The sequence below is a fragment of the Lepidochelys olivacea genome (genome assembly GCF_965140295.1).
Source record: "Lepidochelys olivacea isolate rLepOli2 genome assembly, chromosome: 27".
In the NCBI taxonomy this organism is placed as follows: domain Eukaryota; kingdom Metazoa; phylum Chordata; order Testudines; family Cheloniidae; genus Lepidochelys; species Lepidochelys olivacea.
In genome coordinates, this window is record NC_140437.1 from 17,971,035 (window position 1) to 17,994,939 (window position 23,905).

General features: G+C 66.7%; 2 protein-coding genes across 4 annotated transcripts in view; both read right to left on the reverse strand.

Moving 5' to 3' along the window:
- Nucleotides 1-4,455, reverse strand: HCRT (hypocretin neuropeptide precursor). 3 transcript variants are annotated; one of them, XM_084615835.1, is made up of 2 exons: nt 2,881-4,455; nt 1-590 (listed from the first exon to the last, which is right to left on the reverse strand). In XM_084615835.1, exons 1-2 carry the CDS (start codon nt 2,956-2,958, stop codon nt 51-53), a joined length of 618 nt encoding a protein of 205 aa, XP_084471961.1. In that variant the 5' UTR covers nt 2,959-4,455; the 3' UTR covers nt 1-50. The 3 variants fall into 3 exon arrangements, 2 of the variants coding, with proteins under 2 accessions (XP_084471961.1, XP_084471962.1); XM_084615836.1 differs by lacking the exon at nt 2,881-4,455 and adding an exon at nt 2,385-2,873 and having other exon boundaries at nt 3-590; XR_014709778.1 differs by lacking the exon at nt 2,881-4,455 and adding an exon at nt 1,333-2,873 and having other exon boundaries at nt 453-590.
- Nucleotides 4,456-4,601: 146 nt separating this feature from the next.
- LOC311513744 (inactive phospholipase C-like protein 2) overlaps nt 4,602-23,905 on the reverse strand; it is a 28,513-nt gene continuing 9,209 nt past the window's right edge. The window contains exons 2-6 of the mRNA XM_084615797.1: nt 16,053-18,536; nt 15,350-15,553; nt 14,788-14,863; nt 11,248-11,357; nt 4,602-5,855 (exon numbers count right to left, since the gene is read on the reverse strand). Coding sequence (XP_084471923.1) covers nt 5,670-5,855; nt 11,248-11,357; nt 14,788-14,863; nt 15,350-15,553; nt 16,053-18,536 — 3,060 coding nt within the window. The 3' untranslated portion in view covers nt 4,602-5,669. The remainder of the gene's footprint in view (nt 5,856-11,247; nt 11,358-14,787; nt 14,864-15,349; nt 15,554-16,052; nt 18,537-23,905) is intronic.

Below are 23,905 nucleotides of genomic sequence, written 5' to 3' on the forward strand. Positions count from 1 at the left end.
CGCCGCGGTTCCTCCCCCACCCCCCCCGGGCTGCGGCTCCCCCGGCCACTTCAGGAAAAGCTCCTTGCAGCCCCCCCGCACTGGCCCTTGGCCGAGTCCTTGCCCAGCTGGCCCAGGCACTCCCTGGTGTTGGTGGGGTCAGACTTGGTGGCACACGTGGCGGGAGGCAGCAGGGTGTTGGGGCCGGGGGAGGCGGCCCGGCAGGCCGGGGCTGGCTGCTCTGGCTCCAGCTCTGCCCGCTTGCCCATGGTGAGGATGCCGGCGGCGTGCTTGCCCGGGCCGTGCAGCAGGTCATAGAGCTGGCTCTGGAAGGCCCGCGAGCCGCTCTTCCTCTTGCCCATGGTGAGGATGCCGGCGGCGTGCTTGCCCGGGCCGTGCAGCAGGTCGTAGAGCTGGCTCTGGAAGGCCCGCGAGCCGCTCTTCCGCTTGCCCATGGTGAGGATGCCGGCGGCGTGCTTGCCCGGGCCGTGCAGCAGGTCGTAGACGCGGCATGGGCAGGTCTTCTGGCGGCAGCAGACGGGCACACTCTGCCGGGCCGCAGCCAGCGAGCAGAGCAGTGCCAGGAGCAGGAGGCAGGAGGGCCTGTGGAGCTGCAGGTGCAAGAGGCAGGCATTAGCGCAGGGACAGGCTGGCACTGATGGGGGTAAACCCAGAGACACCCCAGCCCCCCTCTGCAGATCTCAGAGCCAAAGCTGCAAAGAAGCTGGTTCCCCCACAAAAGGAGCCACCAGGTGAGCTCAGCCCAGGGGCCCATCTAGCCTGGCATCGTGGCTCTGAGAGCCCCAGCAAGATGCCCTGCAGTACAGGGCTGCCCAGCTCCGGGAACCCTGCCCCTGACCCACTAGAGACAGGTTGGTTGGTGCCCAGCGACCAGCTTGTCCCAGCCTGTGGGGGGCCCCCAACAAGCTGTCCCAGCCCACCCCCACACCTCGCAGGCCCATCCACACCCTCTCCCAGCAAACCCCCGTGGGCGCCACCTTGCTCCCCTGCCCCACTGTGAACCCTCAACAAACGCTTCCCCTAAAAGACCCAGCGTGCCCCACTCTCCCACAGCCATCCCCCAGGCTTCTCAGCTGCACTAGCTGGGCTGCATGATCCTCCCATGGCAGGACTTGAACCCAGGAGTCCTGAACCCCTGCCCCTAACCACTAGCCCCCACTGCCCTCCCAAAGCCAGGACTTGAACCCAGGAGTCCTGAGCCCCTGCCCCTAACCACTAGCCCCCACTGCCCTCCCAAAGCCAGGACTTGAACCCAGGAGTCCTGAGCCCCTGCCCCTAACCACTAGCCCCCACTGCCCTCCCAAAGCCAGGACTTGAACCCAGGAGTCCTGCCTGTCATATGCCCTTTGCACAGGCCCTAGCAACCTGCTCCAAAATCCAAGACAAAGAGACCAGACACGCACTGTCCCCTGCCCCTCACCCATGGCAACACTACAGCCCCCGCCCCTTTCCATGTGGGAGAAGCAGCCGTGGCGGCTGCAATTAGCACTAATTGGCCCCCTGGCTGGCAGAGGGTGCGTCATGGAGACCAAGCTGCCCCTGGGGAGCCCTCCGGGGTGAGGCAGAGACTGGTGCAGGTGGGAAGCTCACCCCATTTCGTGCATGGCCGGCGGGGTCAGGCTCCAGCCGCTGCAGGCTCTGGGCAGGGTGGGGAAGGGGTTAAATAGAACAGCTGCCGGGGCTCCCTTTAACGCTGAGTGGGGCTCGGTTCTGCAACACCCAGCGCTCAGCGAGGTCACAGTGTCCCCGTGCAACGCACGTGCATCGCACCGTGGGGCTGAGTGGGGAGCAGTTCACACAGTGGATGCAAGGCCACAGCTGAAAGGCCAGGGTGGCTTGGGCCACAGGCGCCAGGCGGGCAGACCCAGGCCCAGCGTGTAGCCCTAGGAGGTGGTTTCACCTCAGCTTGCCCAAGCAGGTCTTTGCCTCCCCAACGTCCTACGTGGCCCAGCAGGCCGGCTCCAGGGCTCGTGTGGCAGGGGAGGAGGCATCCCGGGGGGTTCTGGGACCCCTCTGGGATCAGGAGAGACACTGGGAACGGACACAGCAGATACCATTTGCACCCCGGCCTGCGTCCCCCGAGGGCAGGACGGGCTGGGCTCCTCCCCAGAGCTGCCCACCGGGGGGGCGCATGGGGCGGGGAGCCGTGGAGACATGCCAGCCCTTGGAGCTGCGGCTCGCAGGGTTTCCCCAGCGAATGCGGCAGGGAAGTGTGAACCTCCCGGGTTCAAGGCCCCCATCGCGCCACCCCCTGGTCACCGTGCTCCCCCTTGCACTGCACGCCTGCCCCTTCCCCAACCGTGCCCTTCCTGGGGCGAGCCCTCCCTGCACGACGGCTGCTCTCTGCCCGGCCCAGCCCTGGGGGCCAGGCCCTGGCGCCGTACCTTGCCGTTGGGCATCTCCATGGGTCCGAGGTGTCTGCGAGGGCCTGAGCGCAGCTATGGCATGGCCCGGTGAGGCGCAGCGATGCCCTGAGCTGCTCTCCCTGGCAGTCCAGGGTTTTATAGGGCCGGGCTGCCCCACAGCTCATTCCCTGCTCTCCCCAGCCCCCACACACTGGTGCTGCCAAAAATAGCCCCTGGCAGCTGTGGGGCCTGGGCTGCAGGACAGGCCAGGCTCTGGGAGACACGCACCCATTGTTCCCCATTGTTCCCCGTTGCTTGGAGACGGGAGAGGCCCGTTCCCTCATTTGTGGCTCCCCATTATGCGGCGGCCGGAGCCGAGTGGCTGGTGGTCGTGCTGGATGGAGACAGGCCGTGTAGCCCGGTGCTAATGAGCCGGTAACTTCCTAAGGAATCCGCCAGCCTGCCCGGCACAAAGCTGCCGGAAGGTCAGCGGCAGGGAGGGGAGGGGGGGACGGGGCCCCATTAGGCTAATTACCTTGCCCCAACAAAGGGCGCCCGGCAGCCGAGCCGCGTCCGTCCCTGACGAGTCAGAGGCGCTGGCGTGGCCGCACATGTCCGTGGCACGGTGCACCTCCGAGCCCCCGGAGCGCCAGGCCCGGCAGGCGGAGACCGCGGGGGGACACTGGAATATGCGTTGTCATGGGGGCGCTGGTGATGGAAACCCCAGATTTGGCTTATTACTTCTCCAAGCCATTGCCAGCACCACTGCCCACCCCCGCATTTCCAGCCCCAAAGGAGGCCCCTGCTCAGCCCTGGGGTCCTGTCAGTCCTCACCCTGCCTGTGGGTCAGGCCCCGTGGCCTGGGAGAGGACGTCTGGGGTCCATCAGACTCCCCCAGCTGGATTTGGACAGCCACACCTCAGCACAAGAACCACCGCATGGCAACCCCCAGGCCGGCATCTGTGCCCAGCCATGGGCACCTCGCTGCAAGCTGGATCGCGCTTGGGGTGCCCCCAGGGACAGGCTGCTCAGTCCCATGGCACAGGGCAAACCCTCTATCCCCCCTGCTCCAGGAGTCCCCGCTGCATCCAGACAGGCCATGGCAGGGTGGGGGCTCCCCGCATTTCCTGCCTCAGCCAGGAGGGGCACTAGGGGGACATGAGGCCCCCTCTGCACCCACCGCTTGCAGAACGGCCCCATGGCCACAGCTCAGCGGCAAAACGTCCTGTTTTCACGCACTGCCAGGCACCCTCCCCAGGGAGCTGGCCCAGCTGCTTTGCAGGGCTGGGGGGGGTGACCTCCATCCCACCCCTCAGGCCAGCTGGGCCCCGGCTATCGACAGCATCCCAGGCCACATGGGCCCACAGGAGCCACCCAGCGCTGGTGGAAGCAATGTCCTTGGTGGGGCCAGGCCCTCCCCTGGCCTGGCACCAGCTAACATCAGGAAGACCAAGGCGGGACGCACCTGCAGGGACACACCTGCTTCCACTAGCCCTGAGCTGGCCCCCTCAGGTGGGGCTGCAGGGGGCTTTGGCTGGAGGTGTCCGGCTAAGATGGGGCTGTCGCAGTGGTGGGGTGTGTCTGCATGGGGGGGCACGGCTGTCCGTGCAGCACACAGGGGCCCTAGCTTGAGGCTGGCATGGTGAGAAATGAGCCCTGATGGACCGTGCCCTGCAGAGGATTGGGCAGGGGGCAGAGACATCCCCTGTGGGTCAATGACCCAGAGCCACCCCATCAGCCCTGTGGGAACTGGGGAGAGGCTGGGAGGACAGGGTCTCAGCCCCAGGGCACCAAGGGCAGGAGATGACTGTGCAAATGACTGGGGCGGGGGGTGGGGACGACCTGGCCCTGCGGCTACTCTGACCTGGCCGGAGAGCGGGGCCGGGAGTCCAGGCCGGCCCAGAGTCACAGCAGCTAACGGCTGCACTTCCAGCTGCTCCTTCCCTGGGCCTGGTGTCCTGACCCAGCCGCTGCCTCCTTCCTGGGCCCCTTCAGGACATCGCGGTCACCATGCAAGCAGCAAGTGTCCCCCCTGCAGCAGGAAAACCCCTCGGGCTGGGGCCACTGCAATCCTGGGGGGCGGGGGGCACGTACAGCCTGTGCCCCAGGCCTGCCCCATGCCGGGCCCAGCATGGCTCCTGGCTGCCCTGTGACCCATTGGAGCTGAGCTCCCCCAGACCCACACATGGCTGACCCCACCCTGCCTCTGGCCCTCCCTGCCTCACAGCCCCACAGACAGAAACAGCAGCCGTGGCACCAGCTTGGGGTTTGCTCTTTATAACACTGCAGCTCTGACCCTGCTCTGAACCCCCGGGGGGGCTGCTCCCAGCTTCTGCTGCCTGTCTGGAGACCCCGACCGGCTCAGAGCTGGTTTCTCGGGCTCCCACTGGGCCGAGCAGCCCCCTATTGCTCTGGGTCTCCACCCTGCCGCCCGATTCACCGCAGCAGGAACCCTTGTAATCGCACCTGACCCCCTGGGGCAGTTCTCTGCCCAGCCCCACAGCCAGGCCCCTGCTCCAGGCTGTGCTCACCAGCTCAGCCCTGGGCCCTGACCCCCAGGTGGGGCTGGGGAGGCAGCCCATGAGCCAGGGCACGGTTGTCAGCTGCCTGGCCCCTGAGCCCTGTCCAGGAATGTTCTCTACGGCAGATGGGCCAGAGGAGGGCGGGGGGCTGGGAAAAGCAGGAACCTTCATGGCCGCTCCCAGCCCCACGGCAGCTCAGCGGCTTTGGGCCAAGGACGGAGGCTCAAGGCTGAGCCCAGAGCAGGCAAAGAGCCCAGCCCTGAGCCGGGACCCTCGGGGGCGGCGGGGGTTTGGCAGGCCGGTGGCGAGACGGAGCAGGCGTGAGCCCCACTCGGTGCCCAGAGAGCCCCCCTCTGAGACCCCCACGTCCGCAGGCTGGGTGCCCAGGGGGTCCGGTGACGCTCTGTAACGCGCTGGCATAACCCCGCAGTGCAGACGCAGCCGATGCCCTCCAAAGGGGGGTTCCATCGTGGGGCGAACACCGACTGCCCACGTGACGGTACCCCCCGGCTGCAGCTGCACTGGTGGGGGGAGGGCGGCCCAGCTGCAGCCGGCGGGGGTACCGTCACGTGGGCAGTTGGTGTGAGTGCTAACTCTGCCCCCACCCGAATCAACTTGTCTGGATCGCCCTGGGACGGCCCGGGCAGCCCCCACCCCGCCGACAGCCGGGCTCCTGTCTTCCACACGCACGGTCAAAGGCCTGGGAGCTCTGGGGTGGGGTCGCTGCCCGTACAATCCTGGGTCTGTGGCAGGAGCGCTGGGGGCCCGGGCTCAGTCCTGGCCCCCATGCCCTGCCCCGCGGTCAGCAGGACCCAGTGTCGCTGCCTCCTTCTGTCTCGGAGATGGGCTCCAGCGGGGTCCGGGCCTGGGCGAGGTCGGGGGAGGCAGAGCCATTCCTGCCGATGCCACAGGACTGCCCCGCGTTGTGGATCTGCCACAGGTTGTCCAGAGCTTCCGCCTTGGCCTGCTTCAGGAGATCTGCCTGGCCCTGCAGCGGGGAAAGGCCACAGGTCAGGGGGCGTGTGGGACCCCATCAGTACAGCACCCAATGGGCACCCCCCACCCATGGGGCCTGGCTCCTTCGAGGTCTCCATGCTCTGGGGGAGCAGCCTGGACCCAGGGGCACACGGCTCCTGCAGCAGCTGGAGAGCAAGGGGCAGGGGCTCCCCCCTGCCAGCGGGTGCTGGCCCCTGGGCTGCGGGGAGGGGGGGCCCGACGTACGACACGCAGAGACCCTAACCCAGCCGAGCCAGCTCCCCTCTCCAGGCAGAGCCACTGCCCCCTAAAGCACAACCCCACCTCCCATGAGACGAGCTGCGTCCCCCCGCCTCAGCCCTGCCCGGGGCTTCGGGGGCTAGAAGGGAGCCGCGTGATCCTCTCGTCTGACCTCCTGCACAGACCCTCGCCCCCAGCTGAGTCCCTGACGCCTCGGCTCACGGGTCAGCCACGCGACAGCAAGTCCCCCCTTTCACACCCACCTCACGGCCAGCTCCAGGCATTCGGGTCAGCACAGGCTGGAATCCCACCCACCCGTGGCCTCTGTGGGGTGAACGGGGGGCAGGGGGATCTCAGCCCAGCCCCCCGGTGGGACAAGGCTCCACCCCACAAGTGGCACCGAGAGCGGACGATAAATGCAGAGATCTACCTATGCAGGCCCAATCCTGCTGCGGGCCCAGCAAGCTCAGTTCCCATGGGCCCTGAGAGGAGCGGACACACCCTACAGCTGGCAGGACATGGTCCTTAAGGGATCACGGCGACACCGTCCCCCCGCCCCCCATCGCTCCGGGTCAAGGTGCGTTTACATGGCACGTGGGGGGGCCCTGCTATCCGGCGCCAGCAGAGCCTGGGGCTGGGGGTCACCTGCCCAACCCGGCACATACATGGCACCAGCCACACCCGGCCCCCTTCGCTGCTCACTAGCCCCTATGGGCTACTGCCCTGGTGCCACCTGGAGTCCACTCTGCGCCTCCCGCGGCCAAGCCCCAGCTGGCTCCCTGGGCAGGCAGCGGCCAGCAGGAGGCAGCGTTTACACGCCCAGCGGCGGTGGGGTGTCGTGGGGGGAAGCGGCTCCGGGCAGCGGCACCAGACCAGCCCGACGTGCGCCTGTCCCCACAGAGCCCCTGTCCGGGCAGGGACGGGGAGCCCCAAGAACCAGCCAGGACACAGAGCCCGGCCGTCGGCACAGTGCTGGGAACCCCCCGCCGTGAGCTGGGGCCGAACCCGCGACCCTGGGCGCACAGCGTCCGAGCCAGGGGAGCAGCTCCCTTCGCTGGCGGCAGCAGTGGGCTGTTCTCCTCTCTGCGGGCAGCCGTGGGCACCACACTCGCCGCAGACGTGGCCCCTCCAGCGTCCCAGCCGTGAGCCAGGGGCACGGGAACACTTGGTACAGCGAGGGGGGGCGGGGGGCTGAGAGCCATTGAACCAAGCTCAACCCTGCACATGATGGAAACCACGTCAAGCCAGGGGGTGCAGCAGCCCCCCAGTTCTGACCCCTACGCCCGCGTGGCACTGCCCTCTACTCTCCCCAGCTCAGCACCTTAGGGCCCCCTTAGCCATTGCCCAGCTCCGAGGGATGCTCGCTCCCCAAGATGGCCTGTGCCCCACACAGCCCCTAGATGGCAGCACGGGATCACTGTACAGCACCTTGATCCAACCTGCCTCTGACGGACCCACGCGAGCAGGGCCCGGGTCTCCCCACGGCCTGCCCCACGCCCAGAACAATGGGGCCCTGGTCCAGGCCCAGGCAGAGCAGAGCCCAGTTCAGGGGGCACAGAGCTGTCCTCACCTGTGTGGGCCCCATGGCACCCCCCTGCACAGGCCAGCAGGGACCATGTGAGCCAAACTGTGGCAGCCAAGCCTGCGGGGGAGGCCAGGATGCCGGGGTTCGCCTCACCCGCCAAGAACAGCTCAGGGGATCCTTGTGTGACGAAGTGGGACTGTTCTTAATGTTTCCTCTGAATCGTGTGGGGTGCCTCAGTTTCCCCTATGCAGTTCTTAAGTATCTAGGTGGGGGGATAAGGGTGCATGATCATTGCAGAGCCCTAGAGGGCAGGTGTGTGCAGGGGTCTGGACACAGAGAATGGCCGACACCCTGTTTCCTGGCCACTGATGGCCTGGGCCCTTCCCCACTGCAAGGTGAGAGTTAAAGGGTTGGAGAACAAAGGAATCAGGTGACCTCCTGGCCCGGGAAAGGGACAAAGCCCAGAGCAGGAGGGTCTGGAGGGAGTTTCAGTTTGAGGCTGGCTGGGACATGGAGTGAAGTGCAGATGTGGTTGTCTGGCTCACTGCCCCCACAAAATGGACCCAGCTGAGGGGTCCTGTTCTCTGCACCTACAAGCTCTGTGTTAGACCATGTTCCTGTCATCTAATAAACCTTCTGTGTTACTGGCTGGCTGAGAGTCACGTCTGACTGCGGAGTTGGAGGGCAGGACCCTCTGGCTTCCCCAGGCCCCTGCCTGAGCGGATTCACTGTGGGAGGCGCACGGAGGGGCAGAGGATGCTGAATGCTCCGAGGTCAGACCCAGGAAGGTGGAAGCTGGGTGAGCTGTGTGTCCTGCAGACAGGCTGCTCCCAGAAAGGAGACTTCCCCAGAGTCCTGCCTGGCTTCATAGGGAGCAGTTCCAGACCATCGCCCAGGGACTCCGTGACAACTGGTGGCAGCGGTGGGATGTACTGCACCCCGTGGATGGTGCTTCCTGCCGTAAGTGACTGGGGAGCAGTAAAACGAAGGGGGATTGATGAGGACCAGGCGTGCTGAAGGCTCAGAGAGGAGCGGTTTCGGGGGGCGGTTAACTCCTGGGAGTGTGTGACCAGTGAGAAGGACTGTGCAGTAATGGGGTCCCCCTGGGGACTGTGGTGAGCAGTCCCAGGGGCAGAGGAGCCTGCGGCTTGGCCCTGGGAGAGAGAAGGACTTTTGCAGTAACAGGGTTCCCCGGGGGATTGCAGTGAGCAGTCCAAGGGGCGGAGGAGTCTGCAGCTCGACCCTGGCAAAGAGGGGGTGACCTCGAGAAGGGCTGACACACTAGGGGTTCTCCCTGGAAACCGTGGGGAGCTGAGAACACACGGGCCTGTGAGTCCACAACAACTTGGGAGGAGCGGAGTGATGGCCTATCACCATCTCCTTAAGAAGGACATTGTAACCCTGTGCAAAAAGAGAGGGTTGAGCGTTGGAAAGTTCACCAAAGCAGAGTTAATCGTGCAGCGGAGGAGGATGACCGCTCTAAGGAACAGACTCCTGACCCCAAATGGGACTATAGCAGGATCTGGGAGCAGCTGTAGTGGTAGCCAGGCATCCCCAAGACTCCTGTCCCCGACCAGACAGGGGTCTTCACGATCGGGTTCCCGATCGGGGGATCGAGACGGACGGGATTGGAGCTGAGTCCGAGAGAGCAAGAGGACTGTGAGAGACAGCGAGAGCCCGAGAAAGAGCTGCAGAAGCAGCAGCAGCATGAACTGGCGGTGGGGGAGTGGAGAGGCCTAGGGGACCTCCCCGGGGTGAGTGGGGATAGACCCCGGGGGGCCAGTTCCGCAGGGAACCTCGAGACTAAATTGCTGCCCCTGGTTGGGGGGGAGGGGGGGATGTGGATGCCACCTCACTGCCTTTGAGCAGGCTGGAGATTTGAACCAGGGGGACCCTGTGGAAAAGCCCCGGTGTCTAGCTCCCTTGCTGGGTGTGACGAAGTGGGCCTGTTCTTAATGTTTCCTCTGAATATTGTGGGGGTGCCTCAGTTTCCCCTAGTCAGTTCTTAAGTATCTAAGTGGTGGGGTAAGGGTGTATGATCATTGCAGAGCCCTAGAGGGCCGGTGTGTGCAGGAGTCTGGACACAGAGAATGGCCGACACCCTGTTTCCTGGCAACTGATGGCCTGGGCCCTTCCCCCCTGGGAGGTGAGAGCTAAAGGGTTGGAGAACAAAGGAATCAGGTGACCTCCTGGCCCGGGAAAGGAACAAAGCCCAGAGGAGGAGGGACTGGAGGGAGTTTCAGTTTGGGGCTGGCTGGGACATGGAGTGAAGTGCAGACGTGGTTGTCTGGCTCACTGTCCCCCAAAATGGACCCAGCTGAGGGGTCCCGTTCTCTGCACCTACAAGCTCTGTGTTAGACCATGTTCCTGTCATCTAATAAACCTTCTGTTTTACTGGCTGGCTGAGAGTCACGTCTGACTGCGAAGTTGGGGTGCAGGACCCTCTGGCTTCCCCAGGACCCCGCCTGGGCGGACTCGCTATGGGAAGCGCACGGAGGGGCAGAGGAGGCTGAATGCTCCGAGGTCAGGCCCAGGAAGGTGGAAGCCGGGGGAGCTGTGTCCCCTGCAGACAGGCTGCTCCCGGAGAGGAGACTTCCCCAGAGTCCTGCCTGGCTTCATGGGGAGCAGTTCCAGAGCATCGCCCAGGGACTCCGTGACACAGGCCAGCCCTTGGGGGGCTGTAGCCCCACTCCTCACACAGGGCTGGGATTCAGCCCGATGGCGTGCTGAATGGGTGACTCAGCCCTGTGGGTGCTGGAGCAGCTGGGAAGGGCTCCTAAGGAGTGGAGGCTGCTGGGCCGGGGGCATGGAGCTGGCAGGCTGCTGACACCAGGACAAAACAGCCAGGCTGAGGGAACCAGCCCCGGCCACTAGCACACCCCTTTGTCCGCAGCCTTGACTGTACCCAGCCCCGCTGGCCCCGATCCCTGGGCGTCTCAGCACTGCCACGTGACCCAGCACCCAGCAGGCCCAGGGCAAGTCTGGGCTGGGAGCTGGTGGCCTGGAAGGTCAGGGCAGGCCGAGAATCTGCCCCAGGTCCCAAGATCAATGGGCATGGGGGAGACACACACCATCCCGGCAGGATGCACAGGGCCATTGCCAGTGCTGGCAACGCAAGAGGGGAGCGGGAGTCCTGGGTTCCATTCCTGGATCCGCCACTGACTCTCAGTGTGGCCTTAAGGAATTCCCTCCCCCGTGCCTCAGTTTCCCCCAGGAGAGCAGGGATAACGCCCGTCCTGTGGGCATGTGAATCTGGCCGGGTTTGCTACGTAGGGAGGCGATGCGAACGCTCAGCGTGGGCATCCCTCTCTTGGGCGTCATGGCCCAGCGCTCCGAGTGGCAGAGGAAATTCCCTCGTGCGGTGCCGTCTGGCTTCCCACCGCCCCCGGGAGCAGGGCCTAGAGCTTCACCCCGTCAGGCCGGTCTCAGCCCTCACCTGTCCCAGGCACAGGTGGGGAAACAGACCCCGGGAGGGGATGGGCCTAAGGGAGTCCAGTGGCAGAGGTGGGACCAGGGATCCCGGCTCTCGGTCCCACTGGTCCTCGGGAAACTAAGTCAAGAGAAAACCATTGCAGCCGAAAATCTTGAGGGAATCCCCCGTCCCCATCAGGCAGCGCCCTGGGCCAGGCCCCGGCGTTACCTTCAGCACCGTGACGTTCCAGGCGAAGCTCTCCAGGGCCTTCTGCAACTTCCTGCCCTTCAGCCCCTCCTTGGCCTCGAGGCGGTGCAGCTCCTTGTGGAAACCCATCCCTGGGGAGCAGAGCAGAGGGGAGCCGTCACGCCGAGCCGGGTGGGGAGAGCTGCTGGCGCCGACAGGAGGGGCCACAGCGGCCAGGCAGCTGGGAATACAGCAAAGCCGGCGCCAGGGTGCCCAGGGCTGGCTCCGGACGGAGATCGCCCTGCGCTGCTCACTGGTGCCCCGGCTGCACAAGGAGACACGGAGCTGCCCCAGAACAGCCCACGGGCAGGGGAGAGCAGTGGGGCACAGGCAGCCCACGCCAGGCCGGGGAGCTCTGCTGGCGGGGGGCCTGGGGTCAGGAGAGATCCAGGACTGCACCCTGCACCCCACTCAGGCAGCTCTACGGAGCTGGAAACAAGGGAATTCCATGTCACAAAGGGGGATCCCCAATAAGGCAGGCGCTCGGCTGCCCCCGGGGGACCGGTGCAGTCACGGTGCAAGTCAGAGCAGCCCCAGAGCCCAGGGGACGTGCGGGATGCCCGACGCCCGGCTCAGCGGGTCTGAAGGCTGGGACAGGTGTGATCCCAGCCGGCGGCAGGGCAGGGCCCAGCTGGCAGCTGTCACCACCCCTGCAGGGAGCAAGCAGCAGGTTCCCGTGGGCTCCGTCTCAGGCGAGGGCCCTGGGGCCGACGTGGGGATGTACGTGGGAGACGTGGGCTCTGAGTGCCTTGGACTCCCATGGGAGCACCGTGGGATGGTGGCTGGGGGCAGCCGGGCTGTGGCTGGGGGGCCTGTGCCCCGGGAGCAGGCGGGTGGGCTCTAGGGCTGAGCTGCGTAGGGAGGAGTCTCCCCAGGGGGGTGGCATCGTGCCCGATCTGAGCCCTTCGCCGGGTGGATGGTGACACTGCCCCAGTGGGGTCTGCCCATGCGGTGCTGCTGGGGGGCCCCGCCAGGACAAGCGCCCCCAGCAGGAGCCTTTCCCGCAGACTCACTGGCCTCCCACGCCCGAGCCAGCAGCTTCCAGCCGCCTCCGGGCGCCCTCCGTGCCGGGGACCAGGGAACGGCCTCGAGAGCTGGCGGGGGAGGCAGCAGCCAAGGCCGCCCCCCCCCCAACCCTCTGCTGAGCAAGGAGCCTGGGAGTTGCCCGCAGAACAGCCCCCCCACGTCTCGCCCAGGCACCCGCACAGCCACGAAGCTGCCTGTGGGGGAGGGGATCCCAGGAGCTGAGGGTAGCAACCCCCCCCCGGGGAGCCCTGTAACCCCCCAAAGTCCTTCCAGCCCTGTGGGAGCTCACGCAGGGCTCTGCCTGTCCCCCGCACTGATCCCCCTTCATTAGCGCAGGGCTCCGGCTCGTTATCTCGGCTGACGCTAATGGGAACTGATGGGAAACGTCCGTGTCGGCCTCCCGGGGCCATGGGGCAGGGCCACCAGCACCATGCATGGGCATGTAGCCCCCCCACGCCCCTGGGGCAGCAGATGGAGATCACTCAGGGGCCGTGGGGCATGGGGGCCCCTCTTCCTCGCCACCCGCCAAGCCACTCAGCGAGCTACGGGCTCTAACCAGCAAAGGCAGCTCCCCCCAGACCCCCCCCACCGACACCACGCCCCCCCACCAATACCGTGGCCCCCATCCCCACACAAATAGCACAAACCCCATCCCCCCAGAGACCCCCACACCGATACCATACCCCCCCCCCAAACCCCGACACCATGGCCCTCAGAGACCTCCCACCGATGCCACCGCGGCCCCCATCCCCTACAGCGACCCCCCACCGACACCATCACAGCCCCCACCCCGACACCCCAGCCCCCCGTGACTCTACCCTAAGTGAAGAGGTGCAGCCCCCGCAGTAACCTGCCCCCCGCGCGGGCCCTGTGCTGAGCCAGCACGTAAGGGGTTAAGCGGACCCCCTGCACAGCGCCCCGAGCACGTGTCCCCCCCCGGTGCCGGCTACGGGCCCACACGCTGCGGCTCGCCCACCTGCCGTCCATCATCCCCCTCCACACCGCACCCCCCACTGGGGGTATTAACCCTGGGGGGATCTGGGCAGGGCCTCGCCCCCCGCACTGTGCGTCAAGGTTCACGCGGGGGGGACAGGGATTGACCCAGCCCAGCTGGCCGGCCCCCTGGGACCCGCGCTCTGCCTCGCACCCGTTAATCCCGGGCTATTTATAGTGCTCCACGCTCCTGGTGCTCCCCGAGGATCCAGCCAGCCAGGGCGCGGCGCTCTGACCCCCGGCCCTGCTGGCCACAGTCTCCGCCACGGCCCTCCTGGGTGCAATGACCCACAGCCAACGCTGCCCCGACTGAGGGGCACCGGCAGAGCTGCGGGGGAGCCCAGGGCTGCGGGTCGGGAGTGAGGGGCACCGGCAGAGCTGCGGGGGAGCCCAGGGCTGCGGGTCGGGAGTGAGGGGCACCGGCAGAGCTGCGGGGAGCCCAGGGCTGCGGGTCGGGAGTGAGGGGCACCGGCAGAGCTGCGGGGGAGCCCAGGGCTGCGGGTCGGGAGTGAGGGGCACCGGCAGAGCTGGGGGAGCCCAGGGTTGGGCTGGCAGGCGTGGGGGGCCGGAGGGAGGTACACCGGCACAGCCTGACAGCAGCACATGCCTGTGTGCATTCAGCCCCGTGTCTTTTATGCCATAACACCCTGTTGCCACTTACGCCGACAGCCCCAGTCTGTTATTTCTGGTGCTAATTATATTCCGGGGTTTGGCAGTTAACGACTCCTCTCTGATTCCTCATCAGCCTCCCCCGTATCGCTCCGCTCCGCCCAGCGCCCGCCCCTCGGCGGCCCTCTGCCCCCTCTCAGTGCTGGGGGCTGGGGCCCTGCTCCTGGTGCAGGGCGGGCTCCATCTCCTGCCCTGGCCCCCCCGTGGCGGCAGGGAGCTATCCACGGATCAGGTGTCTCAGCTGGGAGCAGCCAGGAGAGGGGACAGAGCCGTGTCCTATACGCACACCCCTGGGTCGAGCCAAATGCACCTGCCCCCGACCCGCCCCAGCCCCGTTCCCTGCCCACAGCTGCAGCCACAGCTCCTCTGCTCGCTGTCCTGGGAAACAGGAGACAGGGCCCGGCTGGCCGGGGCTCGGGGGCTGTGCAGAGCCCGGCAGATTCCCCCACGGCCAGCGCCACGGTCACCGCCCCAGCAGGAGCCACCAGCTCCATCGGCCAGGCCGGGCCGGCTGGGGCCCGGGGTCTTTCCCCTCCAGGGGTGCCGGCTCCCATCCAGCCCCGGGGGGGGGCAGGGGGACGGGGCGGGCCAGGGAACCTCCAGCCACGAGGGTGCTGAGGCCCCATTAGCGCCGGGCCTCGTCATGCCAGCAGGTGTCACTGGTGACCAGCACAAAGGCCACCCCCACCCCCCGTGGCCCCAGGTGCCCGTAGCCCCCCAGCACCCTGGGGGGAGCGGAGTCGGGGCCCCCAAACCACCCCGCTCTGCAGCCGGGCCCAGCAGCCTCCAGCCTCCCGAGGCAGCACGTGGCACCTGCCCCCCCGTGGCACGTACCCGCCTGCTGGGCTTGCATCAGCTTCCTGTGCACAGCGTCGGCCGACTCGATCAGCGTCCGGCTGGTCTGGATCGTCTGTGGGAGCAGAGACGGGGGCAGTGAGGGGGCAGGATGGGGGACGGCCCAGCACCCGGGTGACCCCTTCCCGCACCGGCCCCCGCAGGCTCCCCCCAGCCCCAGCCTCCCCGCTCCCAGCAATGCCTGGGCCAGGCGCCCCGGGCTCCTGGGAGCGCAAAGGAAGGAAGCGGCTCCGGCTGCTGCTATGAACGGGACTCCTGCCGCCCGCTGGGACGGCGTCCGACCCCGTGAGGACGAGGGGCAGGGGGCTGCGCTGGCGAATGGACCCCGAGGGGGCCCGGGAGCGACTCGCGTCTGGCCGGCTGCCAGCAGGGCAGGTGGCAGGACCAGGCCATGCTGGGACCTCGCTCTCCCATCCTGGGGCGGGGGGCTGGCACTTCCCGGTCAACCTGGCCTGGCGAGCGGGCCGCAGCCAGGCCGGGCCGGCCCGAGCAGGGAGCCGGCTCGGGCGGGGAGGGGACTGGCTGCCGGGCGGGAGCTTACGGTCTCGTAGGCGGTGAGCACTCTGCGGAGCAGCTCTGGGACGGGCCCCTGGGCCTCCATGGGGGGGTACTGCTCGCCCAGGTTCAGCGTCACGCTGGGGGTGCTCTCGCTGCGCAGCAGCCATGTGGCCACGGTCAGGATGCACTGCTTCATGGTGGCCGCCGGCGTCAGGCCGCACAGCTCCTTGAAGGAGACCAGGGCGTTCTGGAGATGGAGAAACAGTGAGCCGGACACCCCACGGCGCGCTGCGTGGGGAGGGCAGGGCCGCAGCCCCAGCTAGGAGCCCTGCACAGCCTGGCCTGGGGCACAAACACAGGCCTTATACTGGGGGCCTCCCAAATAGAACCCAGGCGTCCTGACCCCCACCCCTCCCCCAGACACTCTAACCCACTAGACCCCACTCCCCTCCCCGAGGGGGAGAGAACCCAGGCGTCCTGACCCCCACCCCCCCCAGACGCTCTAACCCACTCGACCCCACTCCCCTCCCCGAGGGGGAGAGAACCCAGGCGTCCTGACCCCCACCTCTCCCCCAGACACTCTAACCCACTAGACCCCACTCCCCTCCCCGAGGGGGAGAGAACCCAGGCGTCCTGACCCCCCCCCCCCCAGACACTCTAACCCACTAGACCCCACTCCCCTCCCCGAGGGGGAGAGAACCCAGGCGTCCTGCCCCCAGCCCCCGCGCTGCTGGCCCGGCGCGTACCTGCATGTTCTCCCGCAGGTCGGTGGCCTCGCGCAGCGGCTGGCCAGCCGCGCGGAACACCTCGTCGATGGGCTTGATGCCCGTGGCCTTGGCGGAGGCGTACTCCCGCAGCCGCCGGCCCCTGCGCCCGGAGCGCCCCCGCCCCTTGCCCCCGCCGGGCCGGTCGGCGATGGCCACGTGCAGGAAGAGGGAGGCGTGGGGCAGCAGCTCTCCGGCCAGGGACCGCAGGGGCACGTGGCGGTAGCCGCTCTGCAGGCACTCGAAGGGGATGGTGTACTGGGCGATGAACTCGTCCCCGATGTAGTCGTCATCCAGCACCACCAGGCGCAGCAGGGCCAGCTCGGGCAGGTTCACCTGGAACTCCAGGCTCTCCTCGAAGACCGGGTTGTCCCCGCTCTGCAGCGCCGTCTTGGTGCGCCGCTCGGCGCAGTCGGCCGGGATGCCGTGGATCTCGGCGCAGACGTAGGGCTCCACCACGTCGCCCTTGGCACCCGAGCCCCGGGGCTTGGGCAGGTTCTGCCCGCTGATCACCCGGAGGTGCAGCAGCTGGGCGGGCACGCCGGGCAGCGAGTCCTTGGCGTTGGCGCTGAAGTAGGAGACCTCCTCCCGCATGACGGCAGGGCGCAGCACGTACCCACAGGCCCCGTTCTGGCGGAACCAGCCCGCGTTCAGGTCCATCATGAGCCCCGGCGTCTGGAAGTTCATGGCCACCATCTGGCAGCCGCACTTCCAGAAGTCCTGCGGGTTCGCGTTGCTGGCGTCGATGCGCAGGGGGCTGGGGTAGACCCGCGACAGGAACCGCTTGTTGTAGCTCACCAGCTCGGCGGGGCACTCGCTGGCGAAGCGCCCGGCCTCCACCTCGCTGAAGGAGCAGAGCTCCCAGTAGCGCTGCCCGCGCCGCGAGGCCTCGAAGTCCTGGAAGGGCACCTCCTGGCACAGGCTCACGAGCTCCGACAGCTCCCTGCTCAGCCGTAGCCTGCGCCGCCCGCCCCCCGCGGGCGGCTGCCCGTCGGCCTCGCCCGGGCACTGCCCCGTCTCCGGGCCCTCCTCCTCGTCCGTCACCTCCCCCTCGCTCTCGTGGCAGCTGGGCTGCAGCTTCCTGCCCTTGATGAGGACTCTGCCCTTGAGGGTCTCCGGGGAGGGCAGGTAGGCCTCCTCGGGGTCGGGGGGGTCCAGGTACAGCTTGGCGCCCAGGGTCTTCCTCAGGCACTGGGCCATCAGCCTCTGCTGGGCGGGCGAGCAGCGCACAGCCAGGCACAGGACGAGGGGGTATTCGGAGGCCTCGAAGGCGTACCGGTCGATCACGCCCACCACGCTGCGACAGGCCACGCGGGAGGCGGCCGAGCGGCCCCCGGAGACCAGGGGCTCGCCCTCCGGGCCGTCCCACACCGCCAGCTCCAGGCTGCGGCAACCCATGCGCAGGGCCGCAACGTAGCCGCCGAGGCCGGTGCTGCCCCAGGAGCTGTCCTCCCGCAGGCAGGCGCCGTGGGCCGAGCTGATGTAATAGTGGGACAGGGGCTGCGTCATGTCCTGGCACACCCGGAGGTGCTGCGGGTCGAAGATGGAGCAGTCCGGGGAGAGCAAGTAGCGGGTGAAGCCGTCGATGGCCAGGTGGCCCTTCTCCCGGCCCTCGCTGGAGGGCTCGTATTTGCCAATGATCTCCAGGCACGTCTCCTCGGTCACCCCCTCCATGCCCTGCTCCACCTCCAAGAACGTCAGCAGGTCCTTCAGCCCCAACGACTCCTTGTCGCTGGAGAACTGGACCAGGAGGAAGAAGATCTCGGGCCTGGTGCAGAGGTCGCAATAGGCCTCCACGAACAGGTCGCAGGCCACGTCGCTCCCTGGCCGCTCGCCGGCCTTCTGCAGCTCCTTGAACTTCAGCTCGATGGTGGAGGCCTTCATGCCCGGGTTGAGCGCCTTGATGAGCTGCACGGCCCGGGCCACGGGGATCTGGCCCACTTTCTCCAGGTCCGCCACCTCAAAGACTGAGGAGATCCAGGAGGTCCGGAGGCTGGGGTGGCCGGCCTCGGGCGCCTCCGGTGTGTGCTTCCCGTAGGACACCAGGTACCTCAGCCCCATCACCCAGGCATTCACCACGTCGGGCGAGCTGGCCACCAGGTCCAGGGACTCGTAGTTGTCGCCGTGGATGATGGAGAAGGCGCACTCGTCCGGGAACTGGTCGGAGAGGCCGTTGCTCCGCAGCACGGGCGTCTTCTTCCCCACCCGCACCTCCTTGACCGACTCGATCTCGATCTTGGCCTTCTCCGAGTCCTTCTTGGAGGGCTCCCACCGCAGGTCGCGCATGTCAGGGGCCAGCAGGAAGAAGCGGCTGTACATGCGGGAGTTGGAGCGAACCTTCTTCATCTCGCAGCCCTCCAGCATGAAGGAGATGCAAGCCGCCGTGCTGTTGATCTTCCGGTCGTGGGGCATTGTGCTGAAGGACACAGTCTTCTTCTTCTGAACTGGCCTCTGGCGAGAGCCATCCTGCCGAGGGAGAACACAGCGGTCAGGCCCGGCACAGAGACCGACAGGTCGGGCCGCGGGTCGGGCTGCACAGAGGCAGACCGGAGGGGCAAAGGGCGACCCCCACACAGGGACTGGGGCGAGCGCCCTCTGCTCCCAGGACCCAGGCTGAAAGCAGAGCCTGGCATGGGGCTCCTGCCCCTGCGGCCAGCAGTTGGCAGGCTCCTTCGAAGCGGAGCACAGATGGGAGGAAGGACGGCGCCGTTCCGGCTCAAGCCGGGGACCTGGGAGGCCTGGGGGGAAGGCCCACCTCTGGCACAGCTCTGCTGGGTGACCCTGGGCACGTCCCTTCTCCCTGCACCTAACTGGCTGGGGGCAAGCTCAGGACCCTCGACACCCCTCAGGGAGCCCGCCTGGCCGCACAGGGGACTGTTCATGGGGGGCTGTTTCTTGCCTGCGTTACTGCCACGGTTGGTTTTGCTCTGAAGGGAAAGCTCTGTTCGGCGCAGCGGGTCCATCTCCTGTGGGGTGGCCAGATAGGCCCGACCCCCCCGCACTGCAGGGCCCCGGCAGTGACCCCCCAGCCAGCCGCCAGATGGGGGCTCGACCGCAGCCGCCTCAAAGCCTCTGTCCCTCCTTCCGCCCTGGCAAGGGGCAGGGGCCTGATAAGGCCAGAGCCAGCATGGCCCCTTCGAGCTAAATATAGGGCACATCCTCCCGTGGCCGCCACACAGGGACCCCCACCCCCTTCCTCCGCTGCCAGCCGGCTGCTGAGCTCTTCCTTCTGGGACCCAGGGGCAGGAGGTGCCTTCCCGAGGGCCCTTCCCGGTTCCCCGTGGGCAGCGTGTGCTCCTGATGCCACTGCACATGGACCCTGCACCCCGGGACCCCCACCTGGCTGGATTTGCTTCTCCTTTGAGCTGCAGCCCCTGCTATCCCACCCCAGGGCTCCCCAGTCCTGCCCCCCCAGCTCTGCTCTTGCCCCTCACTCCCAACCCGCAGCCCAGAATGAATGCCCAAATGGGCACCAGGACCCAGATTCCAGCGAGCGGGAACTGGAGTTGAAGGAACCAACCATCCCATAGACGATCAGCCACCCACGCTGAGCAGCTGGGGGGGAGGGGGGGATCTCGGCTCCAGCTCCCCTCCCCCACACAACTCTGTCTCAAGGTGATTCCCCGGCTCAGGCCTTGGACAGACAAAATAGCCCTGTGGCCCTGAAAAGCTCCAGGACCAGCTGGGGAGCCCCCAGCATCCGTGGGGCAGCCAGCCTCATGCCAACCCCTGCCCCCAGCGAGCGGGGTGCTCCCCCAGCCTGCTTCCCCACCCCCTCCCCGGCTCCACCAAGCGGGGTGCTCCCCCAGCCTGCCCCATCCCTGGGACCAAGGGCAGGGCACAAATGCTTCCTGCCCCTGCTGCAGGGGAGGAATGAGAGGGACGTGGTTGGGCGCCCCTCGGCCCGTGCCAAGGCGGTGGCATTGGGGTGGCTCCTGGCGGGAGCGGGAAGCCCTGCTGGGATGCTGGCACTGGCTGGATCCATGGAGAGGGGGCTGCTGGGCCCCCGGACACACCCATGCCCCCAGGCAGGCAGAAAGCTGCTGCAGCAAGTGGGGTGGGGGGGATTTCAAGGGATAAACACCCGGGTTTTGAGTTTTCCAGCCAAACCGAGGGGTGTTTTCTGAGTGGCTCTGCGGCGCGGCAGATCCTGGCTCATCTCTGGGGGGCGGGGGTTCGAGGGAGCCCCTGGGACGCTGGTGGCTGGGCAGGCCCCAGGGGGGCAGAGAGCAGCTGGACGAGGCCTGGGGCTGGGATAAGCAGATCCTGCCTGGGGTTTCTTCAAAGGGAAGTCTCCACGGGCTGCTCCTAGGAGATAAGGAGGGCGGGGGAGCAGCTGGTTCTCAGCAAACCAGACCCCTCAGCCCACCAGTCCTGGGGGGGGAATCCTGCTGGCGGGGGCTTTGTGAGGCCCATCAAGGCCCAGGCTCAGGGCCTGCTTCCCATAAACGATGATTGGAGGCGTGGGGGGGCGGACGGGAGCCCAAGGACACGGCAGCCAATTCCACGGACAGGCTCAATCCGCAGGGGCTGGTCCCACGAGGCTGCGTGGGGCAGGGCGGGGGGGGGGGCGCGCGGGATGGACCAGCCCCAAGGGCAGCTCCCAGCTCAAGGGCTGGACCCTGCACAGCAACGGGACAATGTAAAGACACAAAGGAGCTGACAAGAATCATTGGTGCCCCTCACTCCCGACCCGCAGCCCCTGCTAGGCCAGCCCTGGTCCTCACTGATCCCCCTGCCCCATCCTCGCTCTGTCAAGCAGAAATGCATGGAGCCAGTGTCTCCCCCACATGGCTCCGCGGCTGAGCCCCCCACCGCCCCCCCCAGCAGGACTCGCTGCCCTTTTAATCCAGAGGATCTTCCAATCAAGAGCAGCTGGTGCGAACTGATCCCCGGAATCCGAGATTCCTGCTTGGGCCCCTCTGAACTTCCCCCCAACCCTGCTGTCACGGAGTCCCTGGGCGATGCTCTGGAACTGCTCCCCATGAAGCCAGGCAGGACTCTGGGGAAGTCTCCTCTCTGGGAGCAGCCTGTCTGCAGGACACCCAGCTCACCCGGCTCCACCTTCCTGGGTCCCACCTTGGAGCATTCAGCCTCCTCTGCCCCTCCGTGCGCTTCCCACAGCGAGTCCGCCCAGGCGGGGATCCTGGGGAAGCCAGAGGGTCCTGCCCCCCAACTCCGCAGTCAGACGGGACTCTCAGCCAGCCAGTAAAACAGAAGGTTTATTAGATGACAGGAACATGGTCTAAACCAGAGCTTGTAGGTGCAGAGAACAGGACCCCGCAGCTGGGTCCATTTTGGGGGGCAGTGAGCCAGACAACCACGTCTGCCCTTCACTCCATGTCCCAGCCAGCCCCAAACTGAAACTCTATCCAGCCCCACCTCCTCTGGGCTTTGTCCCTTTCCCAGGCCAGGAGGTCACCTGATTCCTTTGTTCTCCAACCCTTCAGCTCTCACCTTGCAGGGGGGAAGGGCCCAGGCCATCAGTGGCCAGGAAACTGGGTGTTGGCCATTCTCTGTGTCCAGACCCCTGCACACACCTGCCCTCTAGGGCTCTGCAACAATCATACGCCCTTACCCCACCACCTAGAGACTTAAGAACTGCCTAGGGGAAACTGAGGCACCCCACAATATTCAGAGGAAACATTAAGAACAGTCCCACTTTGTCACACTTGCCAGGTACCCAGGTGTCACTGTCACCATCAGCTAAGGGACCCCCATGTGTGCACCGCCCACCCCACTCTTGCGGCTGAGAGACCCGGAGCCAGTGGCTCGTGGCTCACTCAGCCAGGATGATGCCCTGACAGTGGAGGGTCCCCTCAGCCCTGGGGGGACAGGGGGTCGCTTCAGCCACTCGAACAGCTGCAGCCCACCAGGGTCAGGGGTCCCTGCGCTGGGCACTGAGCAGCCCCCACCTCAGGGGAGCCCCCAGCTCTACCAGCCTCCCACACATGGCCCAGTGGGGAGAGGTTCCTGCCTGGCCAAGCCAGCTTGTTTTAGCTCCGTTTTCCTTCCTTCCTTCCTTCCTCTCAAGGCCGGAGGCCGCTCGCCCTCCCCTGGCGGCCTGGCCACTTGGGCTTCCTCCCTGCACAGGGAGGCCCAGCCCAGCGCAGCTGCCCCACCAGACCTGGGGTTAGAGCAGCTCGGCCCCAGCTCTGACATGGGCCCCTGCCCCCACCATGAACCTGCCCCCGTCTTCCCCCAGGGATGGATGTGCCCGCAGCCCCCTTAGCCCGTCAGCGCTAACGACCCTGGTGCTACGATTCAGTCCTGCCCCCCGCCCTGCAGCACCATGCCAGACCCCAGCTACCCCGCACCCGACCAGCACCCGCAAAGGGAAAAGAAAACTGCAGACACCCCCAGCTTGCTACCCAGAGAGGCCCCTGCCCCCCCCCACGGGGCCCATTCATCACAGTATCCCCAAATGGCCCACCTTAATTATGCACATTGTAGGGAGAATGATCACTTTGGATGAGCTATTACCAGCAGGATAGTGAGTTTGTGTGTGTGGTTTTTGGGAGGGGGGTGAGAGAACCTGGATTTGTGCAGGAAATGGCCCAACTTTATTATCATGCACATTGTGTAAAGAGTTGTCACTTTGGATGGGCTATCACCAGCAGGAGAGTGAATTTGTGGGGGGGGGGTGGAGGGTGAGAAAACCTGGATTTGTGCTGGAAATGGCCCAACCTGATGATCACTTTAGATAAGCTATTACCAGCAGGACAGTGGGGTGGGAGGAGGTATTTTTTCATATTCTCTGTATATAAATAAAGTCTGCTGCAGTTTCCACGGCATGCATCCGATGAAGTGAGCTGTAGCTCACGAAAGCTCATGCTCAAATAAATTGGTTAGTCTCTAAGGTGCCACAAGTCCTCCTTTTCTTTTTTCAGTACCCCCAAAGCCAGCCCTGGGGGACGGGGAGGGAGGCTGGGCCTTTGGGCTCATTGCACAGCAGGGCTGGCCCAGGCCAGGCCACCTTCCACCCCAAGGCCCCGCCGAAGGCTGCCACTCAGCCTGGCCCGGCAGCAGGGCCCAGCACCGGGACCTGGCCCCCAGCCCCGGGCAGGGCTGTGTCGGAGCAGGAGCGACCCCAGGGAGTCGCTGCCCTAACGGGGCTGCCCTGTGACCCCCAGGCCAAGGCCCACAGGGAACACACACCAGCTGCCCTCAGAGGGCCCTGCTTGACCCACACCCCAGGGGGCTGCTCTCGGGATCCAGGCCTGGGGCAACCCAGAGTGGCAGAGACCAAAGCCTCAGGCGAAGCAGGCAGCTGCCCTGTCCCTGCGGCTGGTGCCTCCCAGACACGCTGCCCCCTTCCCTGGCCCAGGTCAGTGCATCGGCCCCTCCCTTCCCGAAACAGTGTGGCCACATGGGCAGTCTCTATACTGTGTATTGGCCCTTGCACTCTGGGCTGGAAGCCTCACGTGCTGCTCTCGCAGGGAGAGAAACTCCCTGGGAAGGACGAAATCTCTAGGTTGGGGGGCCGAGTTCTGGGGGGAGGGGTGGGGCATCTGCCAAGCAGGGAGTACCAGCCCGAGGTGCCTGCAGAGCCCCGGGACTCCCCTCCCAGGGGAGGAGTAAAGCACCAGCTGGGAGGGCACCAGCACCCAACCCGCCTTTGGTCGTCCCGGGAGCCAGCAGAAACTGGGGCTGTTCTGATTACGGAGCCGCTGTACAGGGCTGGGATGTCAGAGGGGCTGCAGGTCGGGAGTGAGGGGCACCGGCAGAGCGGGGTTGGGGGGAGCCCGGGGCTGGGTTGTCAGAGGGGCTGCAGGTCGGGAGTGAGGGGCACCGGCAGAGCGGGGTTGGGGGGAGCCCGGGGCTGGGTTGTCAGA

Coding starts and splice junctions, on each gene's coding strand:
- HCRT (XM_084615835.1), bottom strand. CDS start 2,958: ATGTGCGGCCACGCCAGCGCCTCTGACTCGTCAGGGACGGACGCGGCT. Junction 591..2,880: donor GCGCCCTTTGTTGGGGCAAG/GTAATTAGCCTA, acceptor TTGCACCTGCAG/CTCCACAGGCCCTCCTGCCT.